At 51.7% G+C, this 24,121-nt stretch overlaps 2 protein-coding genes across 2 annotated transcripts; both read left to right on the top strand.

Moving 5' to 3' along the window:
* The first annotated feature begins 2,444 nt into the window (after positions 1–2,444).
* On the top strand, positions 2,445–5,746 carry GJB5 (gap junction protein beta 5). Its single transcript, XM_040231761.1, has 2 exons — positions 2,445–2,580; positions 4,530–5,746. The coding sequence occupies exon 2, from the start codon at positions 4,554–4,556 to the stop codon at positions 5,373–5,375; it is 822 nt and encodes a 273-aa protein (XP_040087695.1). The 5' UTR covers positions 2,445–2,580; positions 4,530–4,553; the 3' UTR covers positions 5,376–5,746.
* A 1,288-nt stretch (positions 5,747–7,034) lies between these two features.
* GJB4 (gap junction protein beta 4) lies at positions 7,035–9,718 on the top strand. The gene is made up of 2 exons (XM_040231760.1): positions 7,035–7,096; positions 8,618–9,718. The coding sequence occupies exon 2, from the start codon at positions 8,684–8,686 to the stop codon at positions 9,482–9,484; it is 801 nt and encodes a 266-aa protein (XP_040087694.1). The 5' UTR covers positions 7,035–7,096; positions 8,618–8,683; the 3' UTR covers positions 9,485–9,718.
* The last annotated feature ends 14,403 nt before the right edge of the window (positions 9,719–24,121 follow it).

The following is a 24,121-nucleotide window of genomic DNA, read 5'->3' as shown; positions in this document are numbered from 1 at the left end:
TCTGCCCACAATGTCATGCCCAATCTATGCACGTGTCTCCTCTCTCCTATACTTGGTGATAGCTTGGAGGAAGAATGCAGAGGCGGGTAGTTGTGTGTGTCTCTCTCTTTGCAGAGTGCATGCGCTTCACACATCATTCATTCCATAAACGTAAGCGGAGGCCTAACATGGTACCTAACAGGCCCCATACTAGGCATCCAGGGTCCAGCACTGCCCCTCACGTGTGTAGCACTGGGCCCACGGTGTGGCCTGTGTGTAAGAGCATGTGGGATATGCGACACTTGCTATGGACCTGCAGTGTTTGTGGATCTCAGACACATCATTCATTGAATTCAGGCCCATGTGACCTGCTGATAAAGAACATCTTAGAATCTAACCCAACAGGCTGCATCCAGGCACTAATGAGAAACCCTCCAGGGTATGCCCTGCCTACCCTCCCCACTCCCCAACAGTCACTGCCTGACCCAGGTTTTATCTTTTTATCCCAAAGTTATCATCCATCCTGTGAAATTTTCTCTGGTGAGTCATCTGTCTCCCATCCTTTCTCTGCCTTCCTTCGTCTCAGGGAGAGGAGGTGAAGAGTGGGGTCGGGGGGAGCCGTATGGGGACCCACCACATGCTAGGCGTGTGCAGGCAGTTCACACGCCAGAGGCAGTGGCAGGAAGGGCCTCCTCTGTGCCGGGCACTGTCTGGCACTGTGCCTCTGTTGGCTGGGCTAATCCTCATGCCAACCCTCCGAGGTAGGTGGTGCTACGGTCACACTGCACAGACAGGGAGCTGACGCCCAGCACGGAGAGGCAGCGGCCAGGCCGGATTCAGGCCACAAAGCCACCACCCTGCACGGCACACACTGTCCTCACAGGGCACGAGACATCTCAGTGTACACCCGAGAAAGAGACCTGAACGTGCCAGAGGTGAGACTCAAGTCCAGGGGTGTGAGATTCCAGATGCAGGGCTGTGGACCCACATGTAGGGGCGCTTGAGCTCCAGTAGGGGAGTGAGACCCAGATGCAGACGCCCCTGCAGTCAGGCACTTCCTTCGTCTGCCTGCCCCGTTAGACAGGGAGGCACCTGCTCTGGACAGGACTTGCCCACCCCGAGTCCCTTCTACTGGAGCTCGCCCTCAAGGACATCCTTATACCTGTGTGTCCCTGGGCCCATCTGTGTGCCAGGGGGTGCTATTGGTAAAGAACCCGCCTGCCAACACAGGAGACACAAGAGACGTTAGTTCAGTCCCTGGGTCGGGAAGATCCCCTGGGGGAGGAGGGCGTGGCAACCCACTCCAGTGTTCTTGCCTGGAGAGTCCCATGGACAGAAGAGCCTGGCAGGCTGCAGTCCATGGGGTCACAAAGAGTCAGACACAACTGAAGAGACTTAGCCAACCACTCCTGATCTTCTCTTTATCCAGGTAACCTAGCGCCAAACACAGCACCTGGCTCAGAGCCAAATCTCAGGAATGATTCTTGAATTTAAAGAATGGGGTAGAGAGTAGCTCCTCAGGGCCAGGGGTGGAGAGTGAAGGACAGGCAGCTGCGCAGGGGTTGGGGAGGGGCTCAGTGTACATATTTTGGGGAGAGATGGGGCTGTGTATGTAGGGGAGAGGTTGACTTTCTGTGTAAGCCCTTATGCGCTCAGTGTCAGGGTGCAAAGACTGAAGTAGATTCCAGCAGCAATGGGAGCCTGGGCCTAGTGACTGTTCCCTGACATCTGTGCAGTCGTAAGAAGCTGTGCAGCTCGTGCTGGACTTATCAGCTGGTAATTAAGGCCAAGTGGGTGAGTTCCTGAGGGTCTGGGGCTGATCTGTGTTGCGTCTTGCTAATGACAAGCCCCTAAAAAATGTCCATTGGTGGGGACTGATTTGCTCATTCAACAGGTGAGTCCCACCTGGAGCAAGTTCAACTATTCCAATGCCATCCGATGATAATGTGAAAGCTCAGGGCCGTGGAAGCCCCAAGATGAGGCCCTAAGCCTGCACAATCAGGGAAAACTTCTTAGAACAGTAGGCCAGGCGAGGAGAAAGGTGAGGGGAAGGCATCCAGGTTGGGGCTGTTGATAGGCAAAAGCATGTGGGCTGGAGACAGAATTTGGGACTCAGTTCCACAGCTCACTGAAGCCGTGAGAATGAAAGGCCCTGAGGAGTGACAGGAGAGGGAGGAGAGTCTGGAGCAGCCCATAGAGTCCCAGGAAGAATCAGAAGGAATTTCTGGAGAGGACAGGCCTTGGCTCCTCCCACACAAGGCCAGGGATGAGAAGACAAGCCGGGGGTCAGAGTGGACCTGTGGTTGTCCCCAAGAGGATGCCAGGATTTTTAGGCTCAGCGCCCTGAAAGGAGGGCAACCATAAGTCTCCTGGGCCTCAGGAGAGGCAGTCCTGGGGGCCCAGCCAATGGCAGTTCCCGGCACAGCTGCTCCTCCCCCTGGCCCGTGGCACACCCAGGCTGCCTGCCGAAATCTGCAGGCTCTGTCCTAGGTTTTCCCAAACACCCTCCCTGGTTCTGACATGAGTGCCGGCTGCCCACCAAGTTGGAGTGCTGGCGGCCAGGACCCAGCGCCCAGAGAGCCCTGAGGAGTAGCCACTCAGGTAAGAGGTGTCCAGAGGTGCCCTGGGCACACCCAGCTGTGGGAAGACTTCGCCGACTGCGAGTCAGGGGAGTGGCCGGGGCACATGACCATCCTGATGGTGAAGAAGGGCAGGGCCCCACCCGCCCCTGCTCTGGGTTCTCCCCCTTTCTCCTCAGCTGTGAGCAGAGGTGGGAGCCGAAGACTGAGTGGGAGAGGGGCTCACAGAGGGGCCAGGAGCTGAGCAGGTGGGGCATCCCTGCCTGGGCCTGCGAAACCCCACCCCCGCTCTGGGTTGGGCTGGGCAGGGAGCCCCTGGGTTGGAGCCTCCTCAGATGTTCCCTGAGAAGCTGCCAGGGGTTCCACCCACCTCAGGCAGGACTGAACAGAGACCAGCGGGAGATTCAGAGCAGGGGCCCCACGTTCAAGTTGTAGGTGGTATAGACAGGACAGCAGAGAGACAGGGTAGGGGGCAGAGTCACTCCAGCCTCCCTCCCTGGGGATCTGTGGGGCTGGGACAGGGAGTGCGCACATCAGGCAGCTTCCCAAAACCTGAGGAAAGCAGCCCAGACCCAGAGTGTGGGCCACGAAGCTAGCCTGCCTGGGTTCAAATCCCAGCTCTGCTGCTTACCATCTGTGTCACTGTGGGCAAATGAACTAACCTTTGTGCTAACCACCTTCCACATCTATAAACGGGAAATAAAACCTGTACCCTTTTGTACAGTTGCTGTATTGATTCATGCCAAGTGCTCAGATAATATGGGGCAGGGGGCGTGGAGGGGAGAACAGCATGGTGACCTCCGATCTGGAGCAGGCTTGGAAATGGCAGCAGGAACCCCTTAAAGCAGGAGGCTGTGCAGACAGGCTCCCTGAGGTTCTGGGGAGCCCAGGGTGGTAAGACCATGCTGCATGCATCAGTGGGCCCCCCAGGAACCAGACAGAGAGTTTCCAAGAGCACACACAGGCACTCCTCACTCTGAACCATAGTCACGTTGCCTAATTGGAGGTAAATCGGATTCCTGTGTGCTCACAAACTCACCGGTAGAACTGACCAGAGTGGCATTTCTCATTTTGGTGTCTTGACAAGGCTGTCCGACAAGATAACAAAAAGAAAAGGTTCTGTGATCAAAAGAGTTGGTGCAGTGCAACCTATTCTGACCCCTTATTCATAATGTGAATGTAATCACAGGGTCAAGCAAAGGGACCTGTTTAACTTTGCACTGAACACAGTGCTTGCCTACCTTTCTTAAACATGGAATCCTTCTCTTTGCTTCTGTTGCCAGGCCACTGAGCCCGTGCCAGGGTTCCATGGAATGCCAGTTTGGGAAGCACAAGAACACGAGGCTCCTCTTTGAAGCCTAACATACAAAGAGAATCAATGTTCCATTCTTTTAGTTTCAGCTGGTTTGCCATTGGCCTTGCTTCAAATGAGTCACACATGAGCAGGACAGCTGTCTGGATATTTCTAATGTTAGACCAGATGGGAGTTTGGGGACAAGGTTCCAACCTTCTCTTTAGCCCCCATCTCCCAAGCCGAGTAAAAGACACAGAACAGGTTCCCCTTGGGAAGAGGCTGCCTAAGGTGGGATAGAGCCGTGCTCAGAAAGGGAAAAAAAGTCATTCCAAAATCTGGACCACTGTGGAGGGGGAAGGGCCAGGGTTAGGACAGACAGGGAAGGTGGCATTAGCCACCCCCTTAAGCCCTGGGAGGAGCAGATGGCTTCGCTCACTTTTATGGGGGAGAGTCGGTTCTGGGCTGAATTACCTGTGCTCCAGGCCCACCTCTGCACCTGATCAGGTGTGACCCTGCATAACCCCTCTGAACCTTAGTTCCCCTGTCTGTAAAGGGGACGAGGACAGAGCCCAGCTCTGCCATGGCCATGAGGATCAAAGCTGATGACCCATTTCTATAAAGCAGGGAGAGGGAGTGCTCTCTAAACGTGGGAAATGACCATCATCCTCTCTCCCCAGTAGCCGCCGACGCCGGGGGCCACCATGAACTGGGGGGTCTTCGAGGGGCTCCTGAGCGGGGCCAATAAGTACTCCACAGCCTTCGGGCGCATCTGGCTGTCCCTGGTCTTCATCTTCCGCGTGCTGGTGTACCTGGTGACGGCCGAGCGAGTGTGGAGCGACGACCACAGCGACTTCGACTGCGACACTCGCCAGCCGGGCTGCTCCAACGTGTGCTTCGACGAGTTCTTCCCCGTGTCCCACGTGCGCCTCTGGGCCCTGCAGCTCATCCTGGTCACGTGCCCCTCGCTGCTCGTGGTCATGCACGTGGCCTACCGCCAGGCCCGGGAGAAGAAGCACCAAGAGGCCGTCGGGAAGGACGGCGGGCGCCTCTACCTGGACCCCGGCAAGAAGCGGGGAGGGCTCTGGTGGACATACATCTGCAGCCTGGTGTTCAAGGCCGGCGTGGATGCCACATTCCTCTACGTGTTCCACTCCATCTACCCCAGATACACCCTCCCCCGCGTGGTCAAGTGCCACGCGGCCCCGTGTCCCAACGTGGTGGACTGCTTCATCTCCAAGCCCGAGGAAAAGAACATCTTCACTCTCTTCATGGTGATCACGGCCCTCATCTGCATCATCCTCAACCTGGTGGAGCTAGCCTACCTGGTGAGCAAGAGATGCCGGGAGTGCCTGGCGGCCAGGAAAGCCTGGTCTGAGAGCCTGGACCACCGCCTGGACTGGGTCACCTCTTCTTCCAAACAGGGTGATCTCCTCTCAGGCGACCTCATCTTTCTGGGCTCAGATGTTCCCCCTCCACTCCTACCAGACCACCCTCAAGACCATGTGAAGAAAACCATGCTGTGAGGGGCTGCCTGATCAGGCCTGGGTTGGAAGGACCTGGGAGCCAAGGTGCAGCCTTGCGGGTGGGAGTGCTGAGCTGAGAGTAGGGGCAGCCAAGAGGGAGAGTCAGGTGGCCTGGGTTCAAGTCCTTTCTCCCCAAGTTCCTGCCACCTACACCAGCTGTGTGATCTTGCTCAAGTTACCACCCGGAGCTGAACCTCGGTTTCCTTTTCTATACAGTGGAGATGATGAGCCCTGCTGAACAAGCCTGGCACTGTGAGGAGGGGTTTAATAAGAGAATATTCATGCACATGCCTCCAAAGTGTGGGGTCCATGGTCAGGGCATAATAAAATTCAATTCATTCACTGATTCAAGGTGACCTTTGCTCCTTCAACCTTGGCGAGCTTTAATGACTCCTTTCATCAACTTTTCGCCCCTGCACAGGGCTGCACTTGATCTAGCCAGGTAAGGACTGACGTGACTTAGCAGCAGCTGCAAGAGGACCCCAGCACTCCTGGGGGGTCATGCTCCTTGCTCTGGGTCAAGTCTAGCCTTTATCCCCAGTTGCAGTTTTAGGCCCATGGGTTGTCTGCAAAGAGAATGAAGCTTAGTGAATAAGCAGTTGTGTGTCTCAGGGGAAAGTTCATAGACTTCTAGTCATAACACTTGACTTTGAACCCAAGTTCCACTGGGACTCTGGGAGAGCAACTGCAGCTCCTCTCCAAAGTGGGTTAATAATATCAAGCCGGTGGGATGGCTGTGAGGTGGGATGAGCTCACGACTTCGGACGAGGTTAGCCGGCTGTAAAAGGCCACATAAACGTTAATCACTGGTATTAGGAAGTGCTCTATAAATGCTTGTGGGAAATGAAACAGGGGAGCCCCTCCCTGGCTGCACATTAACCTTCCCTATCCCAGGCCCAAGGCCCCTCTGCAGCCCCCACTGGGTCAGGCTCTTACTTCCCCAGAAGCCCAGGCCCATGGAGGGTGGACTGGGAGGCTGTGCCTGGCCCCATGCCAGCTGGAGAATTTCATGCTGCAATCTGCATTCCTTGTCTCCACCTGGACAGCGGTGCCTTATCAAGAGGAACGGAGAGTGGGTGGATAGAAATCGGTGCCTTATCAAAAGGAACGGAGGGTAGGTGGATGGGTAGGCCCTCCCACCCCTACTTCTCACCACCACTCAGATATGTCCTGCCAGAAGCAGGGAGCAGGAGGAGGGGCAGTGCAATCCTGGGCTGAATCAAGGTTGCCCCTTTCCATAGATGTGAGCTGCTGAGGGTCTCAGCACCAGGCTTCCAGAGAAATGGGTAGGAGAGGGGCCTAGGGACAAGAGGACAGTGACATTTAGGCAATGGCATGGGAGGCAGGGGCAGGAAAAATGCCATTTGGTGCTAACGTGGGCCCAACCATGAACATACCAGGCTCCAGCGTCTGCTCAGGCAGCTTCACCCATATACCTGTCAGCATGGCGAGCCAGACCCAGCCATGCCCACTGAGCTGCAGAGAAGGCGTGGGCCAGCGGAAAAGAGCCACAGGTGTTTGCCCTGAACATGTGCCCGGGAAGTCCGCCCACCTGCCTGCCTGCCTGCCTGCCCACCCGGTCACTCCCGTTTGGCTCACTAGTTCAGAAAGCCCCACCCAGCAAGGGAGTGAGGAACAAAATCTGCCTCCAGGAGATCCCCAGGCAGACGGGCAGACACGCCAGCCCAGGGACAGGAGAGTGGCTGCTAGAACCAAGCAAGGTGAGGACCAAATCGGGCAGGAGACTGAGCTGGGAGGCAGAGACCAGGTGGGCTGAGGATCCCAGGGGACCGAGGGATGAGGGCTGTGGGCTTTGGGAGATGTAGGGGCAGACAGGATCTCTGGAGAAACTCCAGGGAAGCCCGAAGGAAGGGGAAAGACTGTCCTGCCAGGCCAGAGGGAAGACAGGAGACTAGAGATGAGATAAAGTAAGAGGCAGGATGAGGAAGTAGTGGGGTCTCAATTGGGTTGAGCATACATAGAACACACAAATGTCTACTGTGTGTTCACTGGTCCAGGCTCAGTCCTGAGTCCCAGGGAATCAGAGATGAATGAGATATAGAGGCTGCCCTCCAGAAGCTGACAGTCTGGCATGGAAAACAGGTAAATAGACCATTTAAGTACCCATGAGGCACTCTGCCAGGACAGATAGAGGAGGGTGCTCAGAAAATGTCCCAAAGGCACCAGGTCTGAAGATGGTTGATTCCTCAGTCAGAGCAGGGGAGGAGCCAGAGGCAGAGTAGGACAAGATGGCACTCCAGCTAAGGGGTGTGGAGGATGGAGCATGCAGGACATAGCCTGAATGACACAATGGCCCACATGGGCAGCAAACAGCCAGCAAGCCGACGGAGAAGGAAGGTGTCTCTGAAAGCAAAGGTAGATGGTGGGGGGAGGACCATGCCAGAATCTTGCCCCTGTCCCTTCCCCAGTCCCTCCCAAAGGCTGGAATGTTTAGAATTCCAGAGAACGCACTGGGTTGAGGCCAGTCAGCCCTCAGGGCCAGCGCTGAAACAGGAGGTGGCAGGATGGTACCAAGCCGCCGCGATTCCAAAGAGCCTGTTTGCTTTAGAAGGGAATGTCAGGTGGGGGATTTCCTGGAGCCAGAAAAAAGATGAGGGTAGCTATTATCTGAGGTCTGCACAGGGCCTGGCTCAGGCCGGTGCTCAGTTGGAGAAAGTTGAAGAATAAAGATACAGGTCCCTCAGACTTCCCTGGCGGTCCAGAGATTAAGACTCCAGGCTTCCACTGCAGGGGGCGTGGGTTCAATCCCTGACTGGAGAAGTTCTGCATGCTATGTGGTATGGAAAAAAATGAAAATAAAGCAGATACACATCCCTCTCCTCCTGCCCGGTCCAGCCCGGCAGCTGAACGAACAGTGGGTCATCCAAACCACATTTTTTAGTGTTTCTTTAGAAGCTGTGTGACACGTAGAGCTGAAGGTTGGAGTCAGCGAGCTTGGTAGGCACATCATTACAGGATGATTACCTTTCACGCGTACCTATTACTTTCTAGAATAAAATATGTCCTGATTTTGGAACTGGAAGATGGAAGCTCAAGACCAGCTCTGCCACTTCCAGCCGTGCGCCTTGGGCGGGTGCCTGTCTGGGCTTCAGCTCCCTCCCTCTGAATCTAGGACGATGGCAATCCCTACCCCACCGAGTCATGGCCAGTGTGGACATGATAACACGATGGTTGTGAAATCATGTGCCCATCACACCCTTAACGAACGTGCCCATTTCCAGGTTCTTCCAGCCCTGTGACGCCAGGGGCCAAGATCATCCACTCAGGGAAGCGAGGCCAGGGTCAGCATGAATTGGGCGTTTCTGCGGGATGTGCTGAGTGGAGTCAACAAGTACTCCACGGCGCTGGGCCGCATCTGGCTGTCCGTGGTCTTCATCTTCCGCGTGCTGGTCTACGTGGTGGCGGCCGAGGAGGTGTGGGACGACGAGCAGAAGGACTTCGTCTGCAACACCCAGCAGCCGGGCTGCCCCAACGTCTGCTATGACCAGTTCTTTCCCGTGTCCCACGTGCGCCTCTGGGCCCTGCAGCTCATCCTGGTCACGTGCCCCTCGCTGCTCGTGGTCATGCACGTGGCCTACCGCCAGGAGCGGGAGCGGAAGCACCGCCGGAAGCACGGGCCCCACGCCCCGTCCCTGTACGACAACCCGGACAAGAAGCGGGGCGGGCTCTGGTGGACCTACCTGCTGAGCCTCCTCTTCAAGGCGGCCGTCGACGTGGGCTTCCTCTACGTCTTCCATCGCCTCTACAAGGACTACGACATGCCCCGGGTGGTGGCCTGCTCCGAGTCGCCCTGCCCCAACACCGTGGACTGCTACATCTCCCGGCCCACCGAGAAGAAGGTCTTCACCTACTTCATGGTGGCCACGGCCGTCCTCTGCATCCTCCTCAACCTCGGTGAGGTCTCCTACCTGGTGGGCAAGAGGTGCCTGGAGGTCCTTGGCCCCAGACCCCGGGGGTCTCGGCGCCGGGCTCCCCTGCCGGAGGCGTGTCCACCGTATGCCCTCTCCCCGGGGGAGCACCCCCAAGATGGGAACGCTGTCCTAATGAAGGCTGAAATGACCACGGTTGATGCAGGCGGGTTTCCATAACTGGCGAGGTCAGCAGCTGAGACCACCAGAGTGTCTGCCTGCTCCAGAAAGCCACCACAGGGCAGGTGGGGAAGGCAGGTGTGGAGCTCCAGACGCCCACCCAGGGACCAATGCTAGGAAGCAGTTTGGTTTCTGGGTCCTGAGCCCTGGGGGAGGCAGGTTGATAGCTGATGGGGACTTTTGTATATGGCGATAGGGTATGTCAAGTCCTTAATAAATATGATTTTCTCAGTACTTTGCAGATCGGGGACAGGGAGGGATGGGAAGGAAAGCGGGGGAGGGGGGTCACAATGGACCTTCACACACACACACACACACACACACACCACCCCCTCCCCCACAGAGCATGCCCCCACAAGGTGATGGGAAGCCCAGAGGTTGATCCAGTGGTCTCTGGACTCTGCAACCAGCTGGTCAAAGCAGGAAGAGAGATCCTAGGAGACCCTGTGCCAGTATGAGTTGGTGCCCCTCAGCTAAGTGCCCATGGCTCACCCATCCAGGCCTCCCTAACCCTGCCCAGCACAGGCACCCAGGGGTGAGTCCTTTGAAGGATGAGGGGGAAGGCCTGGTGTGGGTGGGACAGCGCTGAGAGGGAGTCCGGGATGGGGCGTCTGCCTGTGTGTTTAAGAGGCCCATCCCCATGGGCCAGGACCCATGGAGTGCCTCCAAGCTGACAGGTTCTTCATGGATCCTGAAGGCTGAGGGATTTCTCTTTACTGAATACACAATCCTTCCACCCTACACACACCACTCAGACCTCAACAGCTCCTGAAACGAGCTGGACTAGCTTGAGTCCCAGCACCCACACCAGTCTGACTCATGGGACAGCCCTCTGGGAGACCCCCAGGCGCCTCCCATTCAGCAACCCCTAAGCTGACCACGTCATCTTTCCCCAGAAAAGATGCTCTTCTGAAGCATCACCACCCACCCACCCCCCAACACCCCACCATGAACCACACTGCCACCCACCCAGCTGTCCGAGCCAAGAACGGGTCTTGCCTCCTCTGCCTCTCCCCACCTCCCAGCCCCTCACGGCCCACATCTCAGTGTGGCACCAAATCCCACTGATTTCAGCCCCTGAAAGTTTCCCGAGTCTGCCTCTCCTCTCCCACCCCTCAGCCTACCCCTCCCACTGGGCCTCTCCCCCCGCCCTCCTCTACAAGGACAGAGTGGTTGTGTACGAATCTAACAACATCACTCCTCCAGTTTTGAAAGTCCCTCCACTACGACCACCATCCCCATTGCCCTCCACCAGGCCCTGTTGGCCTCCCCAGCCTCATAACACCCCCTCCTCTCTCCTGAAAAGTGAAAGTGGTAGTCACTCAGTTGTGTCCAACTGTTTGTGATCCCATGAACTGTAGCCCACCAGGCTCCTCTGTCCATGGAATTCTCCAGGCAAGAATACTGGAGTGAGTAGCGATTCCCTTCTCCAGGGGATCTTCCTGACACAGGGATCAAACCCAGGTCTCCAGCATAGCAGGCAGATTCTTCACTGTCTGAAACACCAGGGAAGCCCCCTTTCTCCTGGTACCACCAATAACACACCAAAGGGCTTGAGGATCCTCAGCCAGACACATCACGCTGGGTCGTGCCTCCAGAGTTCAGACATGCTGTTCCCTCTGCCTGGAATGCCCTTCCTCCCTCCTCTGGGACGCTTCCTCAAACCCCAGAGACAGCCTTAACCTCCTCCGTGTGCCAGCCTCACCTGCACCTCAGCCACTCTCCCCCAATTGGAGGGGTCTGTTCTCCCCATCGGTCTGTGAGCCCTTTACACATAGGACGCTGAGTCATCCAGCTCCCCAGCTGCCTTCAACAAATGTTTGTTAAATGAGTAAATACGGTCTATGAGCTGCTTGACAAAAGGGACCATGTCTCATTTATCTGAGTCTGAATCCTCCACCACACCTAGCCCAGGGGGTTCAGCAAAGTGTTGTTTCCTTGTTTGTGTGTTTTGTTGTTGCTGCTTTAATTAATCCAGCCTACAATATATTTTGGCCACCTGATGTGAAGAACTGACTCATTGGAAAAGACCCTGATACTGGGAAAGACTGAAGGCAGGAGAAGGGGACGACAGAGGATGAGATGGTTGGATGGCATCACCGACTCCATGGACATGAGTTTGAGCAAGCTTCGGGAGTTGGTGATGGACAGGGAAGCCTGGCGTGCTGCAGTCCATGGGGTCTCAAAGAGTCAAAAACAATTGAGCGACTGGACTGAACTGAAAGTTTTCTGTTGTTGTTTTTAAGCGTAACTCTTTTTGAGAACATATTTTAAAAGCAGTCTAGGAACATTTAGGACAAAGAAATAAGAAGGATACCATAATTAAATGAGTTCAAGACATCCTTAGGGGTACAGTTTATACAGCCATCCCTTGATATCCATGGAAGATTGGTTCCATATTCTTTTTCTTTAATTAATTTTTATTGGAGTATAGTTGCTTTACAATGCTGTGTTAGTTTCTGCTGTAGAGCAAAGTAAATCAGTTATATGTATACATATTAATACATCCCCTCTTTTTGGATTTCCTTCCCATTTAGGTCACCACAGCAGTGAGTAGTTTCCTGTGATATATAGTAGATTCTCATTAGATAGTAGTGTATATTTTGGAGAAGGCAATGGCACCCCACTCCAGTACTCTTTCCTGGAAAATCCCATGGATGGAGGAGCTTGGTGGGCTGTAGTCCATGGGGTCGCTAAGAGTCGGACACGACTGAGTGACTTCACTTTCAGTTTTCACTTTCATGCATTGGAGAAGGAAATGGCAACCCATTCCAGTGTTCTTGCCTGGAGAATCCCAGGGGTGGGGGAGCCTGGTGGGCTGCCGTCTATGGGGTCGCACAGAGTCAGACACGACTGAAGCGACTTAGTAGCAGCAGCAGCAGCAGCAGCAGTGTATATTTGCCAACTCCCAGTTCAGCCCACCTCTATCCCTTCCCCCAGCCTAAAGGTTTTTATAGGTGAGGAAACTTTGTCCTGGAGAGGAGAGGGGAACTTCCAAGTCCAAAGGAATGAGCTGAATCTGTGGGGGGCTAGGTCCCCCATGACCCTTGGAGAGCCTCCACGCCCACCCCTGATTATGGGACAAGATCAGAGAGTTACCCCTGTCTTAGGTCAGGGTCCCTGGAAGCAGGGCCAGTGGCAGGAGTTTGTGTGCGGGTAAGAAGAACAAAGGAAGCAGGATAGGGAGAGGGTAGAGCTGTGCAGGGTATGTGTTCTGGGAAACTCAGCCTTGGCCTGAGCCCCATGCATGAGGGGGCCTTTGGATCATAAATCCCATCACAGAATTGTCCCCCCAGAGTAAAGAGCATCAGATTTTTGAACTCCCATAACTGTCAGTCATTGGTTTCAGGCTTCCCCAAGCAGGAGGGCTGGTGGGGAAGGGTTGATGGGTCCCACTCAGTCAAGGTCAGTTCTCTGGGAGCAGCTATAAGCCACGAGTAGACGTCCCCCAGGAATGAGAGTGTGGGTGGGGCACCCAAACCACCCACTGGCCACCCGACCCCAGGAAACAAGATGGCCCCGACCACCAAGCCAGACCAGAGCCGTGACCACCCAACCCCAGAGAACAGGGCGGCCGTCTCAACCAGTTCAGAACCAGACAGCCCCACACTGCTCAGCCCAAGGCAGCTCCCGCATGTTGACCTGCAGACCCGCCATGGACAACTCCCTCTGAGACTCCAGGCTCCTCACTCCAGGGGCAAGAGCATCGTAGAACCTTGACTAACCCCACACCAGGCCTTCTCATGGGCACTCTTCCCAGAGGTCTTTAAGTCCCAAGCCACTGAGCCCAGTGGAGACGAAACACCATTGACCAGCTAGAAGCCGTCATTCTCTGTCTTTCCAGCGCCATCTTCCTGAAAACTCTTCCCTCGCTTTGGTCCTGCCATCTTTCTCCTCCACCCTCTGCCCACCCCCACAGCTGCACCTACTTCTCATTCACTAAAGACTGGAGCACTGTGGCCTTCTGGTATTCTCTCACGGCCCACGGCCGCAGGGACCACTCGTGTGTCACTCTGCCCTCTTCATTCCATGCCAGCCTCATGGCCCGGGACCTCCCCCTCCACTGCATTTAACCAGCCGCTCACGGGACCGCAACCTGGACCTGTCTTCCCCCAGAACTGCTGCACCTCTAGAATCTTCCATTCAGTTCAGGTTGGTAACTATTTACTGTTCACTTCAGTCAGGTGCACAGGATTTGGGAAGAATCAGGCAACAGTCCCTGACCTCATGGAGCTTACATGCTATGAAGAGGATGGCTAATGAACTCGTGACTTGCCGGGGAAGCTGGGGGTATGGGGCGGGGCCCGCGGTGGCTGGGGAAGAGGGAGGGGAATCAACATTCAGGCACCCAGGAAAAGCTTCCCTGGGACCTCTTAAACTGACATCTAGAGAAAGAGGAAGATTTTGCCAAACAGAGAGGAAGGGATTCCAGGCAGAGGGGAGAGTATATGAAAAGCCTAGCACAGAGATCAAACCTGATGCCAAGGATCGGAAGGAACACAGGTGGGCTGGAGGCAGGCGAGCGGGCTCATAGTAGGCATCAGGCTGAAGTAGATAGAAGCTGGATGTGCAGCGCTTTCTCTAGCAGTCTTTGTTAATGATTTCAGACTTTATCCTAAAAACAATGAAGACCAGGGAGACTTTGCACAGAAGCCATGTGATCTAATTTACAGAGTCTGGTCACAGTGCGGAGGGGCCAGGGCAGGGCTCTCTGTTTGAAGCCTGATGCAATAGTCCAAGTGAGAGAGAGCAATGGCCTCAACCAGGGTGTGCACAGGGGTGATGGAAAGAAACAGCTGGATCAAAGAAATGCTTACGAGACAGAATCGAAACGATGTGGTGACTTGGTTGGGTGTGGGGATCAGAAGAGAGCAGAATCAAAGTGACACCCAAGTTTCTGGTTCTGGGTGGTGGTGCCACTTACCGCGCAGAGGAGTAGTTCTGCAGGGGATGCTGATAACTTCTGCTTCAGATGTGTCGAGTTTGAAATGCAAATAAGACGCCTGGACACCCCCTCTCATTCATCGACCATATTACACCCCGGCTCGCTGCTAAGACACTTATTATTGTTCACACCCAAAACTTTGACCTCTCACTTTCTGGACTTCCTCGTTTCCAACAATCTTTTTTTCTCCACCTGTCCAACCTCACCACATGTGTGCTCATAGCCTAGACCTCATTTGTAATTAGAACTGCACCATCTCCTCTCTCTTGTCCCCCTCCAGCAATCTTTCTGCCCCATCTATTGGTCAATAACCCCACTATCTCAATGTCCATCACCCCCTTCACACCCCCACCTTCCCTCCTAACTCCAGTTAAATTCTCCAGGTGGCCCCTGTTCCAGAATATCTGGAGAATAATATCACTGGACTGGCTTGTTTCAGGTGCAACTTCTGGCCACAAAGCTCAAGTGGGCACTCCACATGTCTAAGAAATTCTACATCTTCCTAAAACTTTAACCCTATTCTCCAAGATGACCTTATCATACCTCTCTTTCCCCAAACCTCGAGCCCCCATTCTCTTAATCCCCCATTTCAGCAGAGAGCCAGGCATCCTATGCCAATGGGCAATAGAAGCAGTAGGCAAGCACTGGCTTATCCCCGTCCACCAAGTTCGCCTTCTCCCCTTAACATGGATGAAGCATCGTGCTCCTGGTAGCCCCTGCTGCACGTAGGCACTGTCTCCCATCACCTATCACCCACCCCTACCCCCGACTGTGTTCCACAGCTATTGCCTCACTATTCCTTCTCTGTAAATATATCTTATAACATTTCCCTCTCTCTTTTTTTTTTTATATCCTTCTCCAGCTACTACCCCACTTACAAAAAAACAAAATCCTCTAAAAGTTGTCTACACTTGACATCTCCACTTCCTCATCACTTTAGCTACTGCTATCAGGACTGCTCTTATTAAGATCCCAAATGGCCAACACTGTTGTCAAATCCACTGGTCATCCTCATCTTACTCCGTCAGTAACACTTGGCCATCGAGAGCTTCCTCCTTAAACACCATCTCCCCTTGGCTCCCAGGCAGCACCCTCTGCTGACTTCTTCCCAGCTCGCTGATGGGTCTTTCCTGACTTAATTGTTCTTGCTGATCTCTAAACGCAAAATGCTCCAGGGCCCAGTTCTCCACCCTCTTTTCTCCTCTATCTCCTATGTGATCTTGTCCAGAAACATCCATAAAATCATCTCTAAACTGATGACTCTCACATTTATAAGTTCACACCTAACCACTCCCCTGAGTGCTAGACTCATGTTTCCAACTTCCTGTTGATCATCCAAAACAGAACTCCTAACCCCCCAAAAGAGGATAGATTTATGTTCTGTCCTGGTCTTCCCCCTCTTGGAAGATGACATTCCCGTCCACCCAGCTGCTCAATTCAAAGACCTAGATGTCTCTTTCCTCATAATCACGTCCCCACTATTAGTGAGTCAAGCTGGATATGATCCAAAATGTGTTCAAAGTCCATTCCCTTCCTACCATCTCTGAGAGCCACCTCATTGAACACTGGATACCTGAAGTGGCTCCCTGCCCCAACTCTTGCTCCTCCGCACTTTCTCCTCCATATGGCAGCCTGAGAGATCTTTCTATCATGTAAATCAAACCAAGTCACTCCCTTGAAACCCTCCCAGTGACTTCCCGTCGTGGTTGTAAAAATGATGATAAAATCTTTGCTATGGCCTGAAAGGCCCTACCTGGTTAGGCGCTAGCTTCCTCTCCAAACTCATCTCCCTAAGCCCTCCCCTTCTCGAATGCCACCCCTCCCCCATACCCCAACCCCCTCCCCCCAACCCTAACGCCCCTCCCCCACATACACCAGCCTTCTCCTAACCACAGTGGAGTCTTTTTGCACCAACTTCTGCCAACCCTCTTCCCCAGAGCTTCACACGACTGTCTCCTTGGCATTCTTTTTTTTTTTCCCTTGGCATTCTCATCTCAAATCAAACACTCTCCTCCAGGAGGCCCTTTCTGACCTCCCCCCATGAAACACACAGGCCACAGAGTCACCCTCTACCACACGACCGCCTTTTACATGCTTCATGGTGGCGGCTAGTACAGGACATCTTCCTATTTGTCCACATGTTTATTCTCTGTGTCAGCCCACTAGGATGGACTCCTTGAGAACACGGACACTGGCATGTTCACCCCTTTATCCACCCACACCCAGGATGGTGCTTAACACACAAAAACGCTTCGACCCACTGAGTGAGTGGTACCCAGGTGAAGACATCTAGTAGGCTGTTGAGTATAAGGGGGAAAATCCCTGGCCAGGAGATACCAATTTGGGAGTTGTCAGCAAAACATCTGAATGCTCTCAGATGCTCAGTCGTGTCCGACTCTTTGCAGCCCCATGGACTGTCACCTGCCAGGCTCCTCCGTCCATGGGGATTCTCCAGGGAAGCATACTAGAGTGGGTAGCCTGTCTCTTCTCCAGGGGATCTTCCCGACCCAGGAATCGAACCGGGGTCTCCTGCATTATAGGCAGATTTTTTACCAGCTGAGCTACCAGAGAATATTTAGATAAGATTTTGTTCCAAAATTATCTCTCAGGTAGCAAAGATCGGTCTCATATTCCAGTCCTTACAAAGCCTCCCGCATTACAGGGCACACTCTCAGTTAGCACATTTAGAACAAAATGCTTCTTTGGGGAAAACTTGTTAGTCTGCAATAACCTCAATCAATGAAGTTTTGGATATGTAATGGGGGTCACTTGGTAGAATCAGAAAATAATGGAGACAAAGACATTTCAATTAGATTCAAATATTATTTCTGGAGGTATGACCTTATAATTGCAAGTATTCATCTTTTTAAGCAAGCCATTCTTATAAAAAGTCACTTCAAGAACAATACAGAAAGTGGCTATGTTGTGGAGACAATAGATACACGCCTAGCAGATGTTTAGTTTATTTATGCAGCAGCTGCTGCTGCTGCGGCTGAGTCGCTCCAGTCGTGTCCAACTCTGTGCGACCCCGTAGACGTCAGCCCACCAGGCTCCCCCATCCCTGGGATTCTCCAGGCAAGAACACTGGAGTGGATTGCCATTTCCTTCTCCAATGCATGAAAGTGAAAAGTAAAAGTGAAGTCGCTCAGTCATGTCTGACTCTTAGCGACCCCATGGACTGCAGCCCACCAGACTCCTCCATCCATGGGATTTTCCAGGCAAGAGTATAGGAGTGGGGTGCCATTGCCTTCTCCATTTATGCAGCCTAGTATTATGCAATCAGGCTTTTATGGCAAAGAACAGAGTTTACAGCATCATACACTGATTCAAAAAGCACTATGACACAAATAACTTGGGCAAAAATAAAGTTTATGTGTTCTATAAAAGGTTCATGATAACAAAGCTTTAGTGATACTAACCCAGGTTTTAAAGAGAAATGTTAAAAAGTTTAAATAAAACTGCTTCAGAAAATAGGAGGAAAAATAAATAAAATGTCTTGCTACAATGTCTTATACGACATCTGATTTTTAAAATGTATAGTGAACTAAGTTAATAAAGGACACTATTATTTCAACCACACTAAAAGTTTATGTATTCAAGTTAGCCCCCAAACTTTTTAGCAAGCCTCCTCACAGGGAATCTAGAGGATTGCTTTTAATTTGGTTTTTATCTTCTATCTGGGCCACTATGGTAGGTGATTGCTTAAGCTCTGAGACTCGTTAATACTATACAGAGGCTATTTGGGGGAGAGATAAGAAGAAGCCCTTGGATGGAGGCTTAAAGACCAAATGGAGTGGGACTGTAGGGTAAACTGTTATCATAAAAGCCCAGGGGATACAATATCACAGAGGAGGAAGTTAATGTCAGAAGCAGAGAGAAGATTCTAGGAAGAGTTTCTAAGAGAAGAAGAAGGTACCCACTGGGGCCAAACACTGTCATGGGTCAAATAAAGACTGACAAGTGTTCATTAGATTAATAAAGATGGTCATAGGTGCCCATGGCAGGAGTATCATCCACAGAGAATGGGCTGCAGAAACCAGGTTCCAATGAACTGAGGGGACAGTTTGAAGGCCAAGCAAGTGGAGACAGCAAGAGAGGACAACTGGATGGAAAATGGGGGCTGAAATAGAATGGAATAGAATAGAATAGAAAATGAGAGGATATTGACTACAAGAGAATGGGGGCAGTCAAGCAATTTATATATATATATTATATACATTATATATTGTTATATTATATTATTATAATATTATTATTTCAGCCCCCATTTTCCATCCAGTTGCCCTCTCTTGCTGTCTCCATTTGCTTGGCCTTCATAATGAGAGAGACTTGGGAATATTTAGAAGTGGTGAGATGAATCCAGTAGAGGGGAAAGAAAGCGTCCCCAAGAAAGTCAGAGGGGATGGGGAGAGCCCTTGGAGGCTCAAACTTCAACAGGAAAAGGACAGGTCAGCTATTGTAACAGGAAGGGAGGGAGGGAAGGGCAGGGCAGGGATGATTCACCCTACTCTCTAACCACAGCTTCCCTCAGCCTTCACTCTCCACCACATCTGCTATGTGTGTTGACCTCACAGGCACCTCCAGACTTGACCCTGTGACCCTCTCTCTGTCTGCCAGCCCATCCTACATTCCTGTCCCTCTGTATCCAGCCTAGACTCCACAGAATCCCTACCATCACCCTCATCTCACATGGGAGCTTCTAAATAGATGTTTGCCCAACCCCCCACCCCCACTAAGCAGAGACATTACTTTGCCAACAAAGGTCCGTCTAGTCAAGGCTATGGTTTTTCCAGTAGTCATGTATGGATGTGAGAGTTGGACTATAAAGAAAGCTGAGTGCCAAGGAATAGATGCTTTTGAACTGTGGTGTAGGAGAAGACTCTTGAGAGTCCCTTGGACTGCAGGGAGATCCAACCAGTCCATCCTAAAGGAGATCAGTCCTGAGTGTTCATTGGGAGGACTGATGCTGAAGCTGAAACTCCAATACTTTGGCCACCTGATGCAAAGGACTGACTCATTTGAAAAGACCTTGATGCTGGGGAAAATTGAAGGCAGGAGGCAAAGGGGACAACAGAGGATGAGATGGTTGGATGCCATCACTGACTCCATGGACATGAGTTTGGGTAAACTCCGGGAGTTGGTGATGGACAGGGAGGCCTGACGTACCGCAGTCCATGGGATTGCAAAGAATCAGACACAACTAAGTGACTGAACCGAACTGAACTGAACCCCCACTAGAGGCCAGCCTCTCCGAGGGCAGGAACACAATCTACCTGGTTTGCCGATGTGTCCTTAGGCCCCGTACCGTGCCTGGTGTATAGTCAGATGGTAAGAAATACTTGCTGAGATAAAACTGGAATGAACTGCCATCCCACCAGTACCCTTATTGTCCCTCTTCCCCTCCTGCTTGGCCAACCCCCAGCCCAGATCCATCCAACCATGCTGTCCCACCTCCATACCCTGCGCTGGGCTCTGCTGGTGAGAATCAGGCCACCAGCGCTAGGCTGCTGCAAATGCATGTTCTTTAGTCCATGTGACTCTCCTTATCCTCCCTGCTTCACTCTATCTGCTGCTCCTCATGCTGGTTAGCCTTCTCAACTTTCTCCACTCTGCTTGCACCTTCCAGCCAGTACCATCTTGTTTTCATCCGACCTCTCAGAGAAAGTAGAAGCTGTCTGAGAAGAATGCTTTCCTATCCACGGTCACCACACCTACAGACCTACCGTATCCATACAGGTCCTTCCCCTTCCCCCCAGCACAGAAAAGAGGGTGAGCCTGCTCCTGCCAACACTCGAATCTGCCCCCCACCCCGTGCTCAGATGCCCTACCTCCCCCACCTCCTCACTCTTTCCTATTTCTTCAACCTCTGCTCCTTTCCTGGCTCTCTCAGCATCCAAGCATGTTCATCTCTCTCCCATCCAAAAACCAAAAACAAAATCCTTCTTTGAACCCCTATCTCCTGCAGCTTCCTCCTCATCTCTCTACTGCCTTGCACAACTGTTCCTCCTGAGTCAGAGGTCTGCACATACTGTCTCTACATGCTCACCTCCCTCTGATTCCCACCAGCTATGAGCCAGTCTCTGGCCCAGCATCCCACTCACACCTTCCCTTGCCAAGCACACCAAAGATTCCTTTGTGAGTAAGCCCAGTGGGTGCTCCCAGGCCTTATCTTAAACCATGAGTCATTTTAGAGATTAAGCAGCCCTTCCTTCTTGAGCCTCTTCCCCAATGTATCCTGTCCACTCAAGATTCTCCTCTCCCTCTAATCTGGGGTGCTAAAGTGACAAATAGATTCAAGGGATTAGATCTGATGGAGTGCCTGAAGAACTATGGATGGAGGTTTATGACATTGTACAAGAGGCAGGGATCAAGACCACCCCCAAGAAAAAGAAATGCAAAAAGACAAAATGGTTGTCTGAGGAGGCTTTACAAATAGTTGAGAAGAGAAGTGAAAGGCAAAGGAGAAAAGGAAAGATATTTGAATGCAGAGTTCCAAAGAATAGCAAGGAGAGATAAGAAAGCCTTCCTCAGTGATCAATGCAAAGAAATAGAGGCACACAATAGAATGGGAAAGACTAGAGATCATTTCAAGAAAATTAGAGATACCAAGGGAACATTGGTATGACACCACCCTTATGGCAGAAAGTGAAGAGGAGCTAAAAAGCCTCTTGATGAAAGTGAAAGAGGAGAGCGAAAAAGTTGTCTTAAAGCTCAACATTCAGAAAATGAAGATCATGGCATCCGGTCCCATCACTCCATGGGAAATAGATGGGGAAACAGTGGAAACAGTGTCAGACTTTATTTTTCTGGGCTTCAAAATCACTGCAGATGGTGATTGCAGCTCTGAAATTAAAAGACGCTTACTCCTTGGAAGAAAAGTTATGACCAACCTAGATAGTATATTCAAAAGCAGAGACATTACTTTGCCGACTAAGGTCCGTCTAGTCAAGGCTATGGTTTTTCCTGTGGTCATGTATGGATGTGAGAGTTGGACTGTGAAGAAGGCTGAGCGCCGAAGAATTGATGCTTTTGAACTGTGGTGTTGGAGAAGACTCTTGAGTGTCCCTTGGACTGCAAGGAGATTCAACCAGTCCATTCTGATGGAGATCAACCCTGGGATTTCTTTGGAAGGAATGATGCTAAAGCTGAAACTCCAGTACTTTGGTCACCTCATGCGAAGAGTTGACTCATTGGAAAAGACTCTGATGCTGGGAGGGATTGGGGGCAGGAGGAGAAGGGGACAACCGAGGATGAGATGGCTGGACGGCATCACTGATTCGATGGATGTGAGTCTGATTGAACTCCGGGAGATGGTGATGAACAGGGAGGCCTGGCGTGCTGCGATTCATGGGGTCGCAAAGAGTCGGACACGACTGAGCAACTGAACTGAACTGAAGGGAATATTTCATGCAAAGATGGACACAACAAAGGACAGAAATTATGGGGACCTAACAGAAGCAGAAGATATTAAGAAGAGGTGGCAAGAATACATAGAAGAACTAGACAAAAAAGATCTTCAGGACCAAGATAATCATGGTGGTGTGATCACTCACCTAGAGCCAGACATCCTGGAATGCAAAGTCAAGTGGGCCTTAGGAAGCATCAGTACGAACAAAGCTAGTGGAGGTGATGGAATTCCAGTTGAGCTTTTTCAAATCACAAAAGATGATGCTGTGAAAGTGCTGCACTCAATATGCCAGCAAATCTGGAAAACTCAGCAGTGGCCACAGGTCAGTTTTCATTCCAATCCCAAAGAAAGGCAATGCCAAAGAATGCCCAAACTAGCACATAATTACACTCATCTCACATGCTAGCAAAGTAATGCTCAAAATTCTCCAAGCCAGGCTTCAACAGTACACAAACTGTGAACTTCCAGAAGTTCAAGCTGGATTTAGAAAAGGCAGAGGAACCAGAGATCAAATTGCCAATATCCGTTGGATCATCAAAAAAGCAAGAGAGTTCCAGAAAAACATCTACTTCTGCTTTATTGACTATGCCAAAGCCTTTGATTGTGTGGATCACAACAAACTATGGAAAATTCTTCAAGAGATGGGGATACCAGACCACCTGACTTGCCTCCTGAGAAATCTGTATGCAGGTCAAGAAGCAACAGTTAGAATTGGACATGGAACAACAGACTGGTTCCAAATCAGGAAAGGAATACATCAAGGCTGTATATTGTCACCCTGCTTATTTAACTTATATGCAGAGTACATCATGAGAAACGCTGGGCTGGATGAAGAACAAGCTGGAATCAAGACTGCCAGGAGAAATATCAATAACCTCAGATATGCAGATGACACCACCCTTATGGCAGAAAGCAAAGAAGAACTAAACAGCCTCTTGTTGAAATTGAAAGAAGAGTGAAAAATTTTGCTTAAAACTCAACACTCAGAAAACGAAGATTGTGGCATCTGGTCCCATCACTTCATGGCAAATAGATGGGGAAACAATGGAAACAGGGAGAAACTTTATTTTGGGGGGCTCTAAAACCCCTGCAGATGGTGTCTGCAGCCATGAAATTAAAAGACACTTGCTCCCTGGAAGAAAAGTTATGACTAGACAGCATATTAAAAAGCAGAGATATTACTAGTCATCTAGTAATCTAGATGTCCATCTAGTCAAGACTATGGTTTTTCCAGTAATCATGTATGGATGTGAGAGTTGGACTATAAAGAAAACTGAGCTCTGAAGAATTGATGTTTTTGAACTGTGGTGTTGGAGAAGACTCTTGAGAGTCCCTTGGACTGCAAGGAGATCCAACCAGTCCATCCTAAAGGAAATCAGTCCTGAATATTCATTGGAAGGACTGATGCTGAAGCTGAAGCTCCAATACTTTGGCCATCTGATGGGAAGAACTGACTCATTGGAAAAGACCCTGATGCTGGGAAAGATTGAAGGCAGGAGGAGAAGGGGATGACAGAGGATGAGATGGTTGGATGGCATCACCGACTCAATGAATATGAGTTTGAGTAAGCTCCAGGAGTTGGTGATGGACAGGGAGGCCTGGCGTGCTGCAGTCCATGGGGTCGCAAAGAGTCAGACAGGACTGAGCAACTGAACTGAACTGTACTGAAAGGCAACTGCCCGTCATGCATCCTGGCCTGCTTACCTCAAGGTGGATATGTGCTCTAGGTGGGGCCACTCAGGGCTCTTCCTTGCGTTACTTGAATCCTTCCTAAGGGAAGTGTGTAGCAGCAAATCCTGGGGAGGTGTGCACTCAGAGCTGCTGCTGGCCATGAGCAAAAGCCTTTTGCAGAAGTCCATCCATACAAGGAGAGAGGAAGCTGGCAGCAGTCCCAGAGGAGCAGGGGTGATCCAGGCAGGAGCCAGGTCCTAGAAAACAGACCTGACTCTAGCCAGGTGCTTGTGGGGCCCTCAGATACCCCTGCCCTTCCCACATTTCTGCAAACCAATTAATTCCCCTTTGTGCCCAAACTAACTCAAGGTGGGTTTCTGTTGTTTGCAATCCAGGGCACTGACTAATACATCCAGGCTTCTAGAACACCATCATTCTTCCAGTTTTCTGCTGCTCCAGTAACTCCCCCTCAGTCTCCTTCTCCTGCCCCCTTCATGGGCAAGGTCCTCTGGGCTCTGTCCCAGGCTGTCTACCCACAATCTTCAGTGGCATGCCCTCTTCCATGGGCTTCATGACCATCTGGACAGCGCTGACTCCCAAACCCATATTTCTT

Source organism: Oryx dammah, unplaced genomic scaffold, assembly GCF_014754425.2.
Source record: "Oryx dammah isolate SB20612 unplaced genomic scaffold, SCBI_Odam_1.1 HiC_scaffold_28, whole genome shotgun sequence".
NCBI classification, from domain to species: Eukaryota; Metazoa; Chordata; class Mammalia; order Artiodactyla; family Bovidae; genus Oryx; species Oryx dammah.
This window is presented reverse-complemented; position numbering and strand designations above follow the sequence as displayed.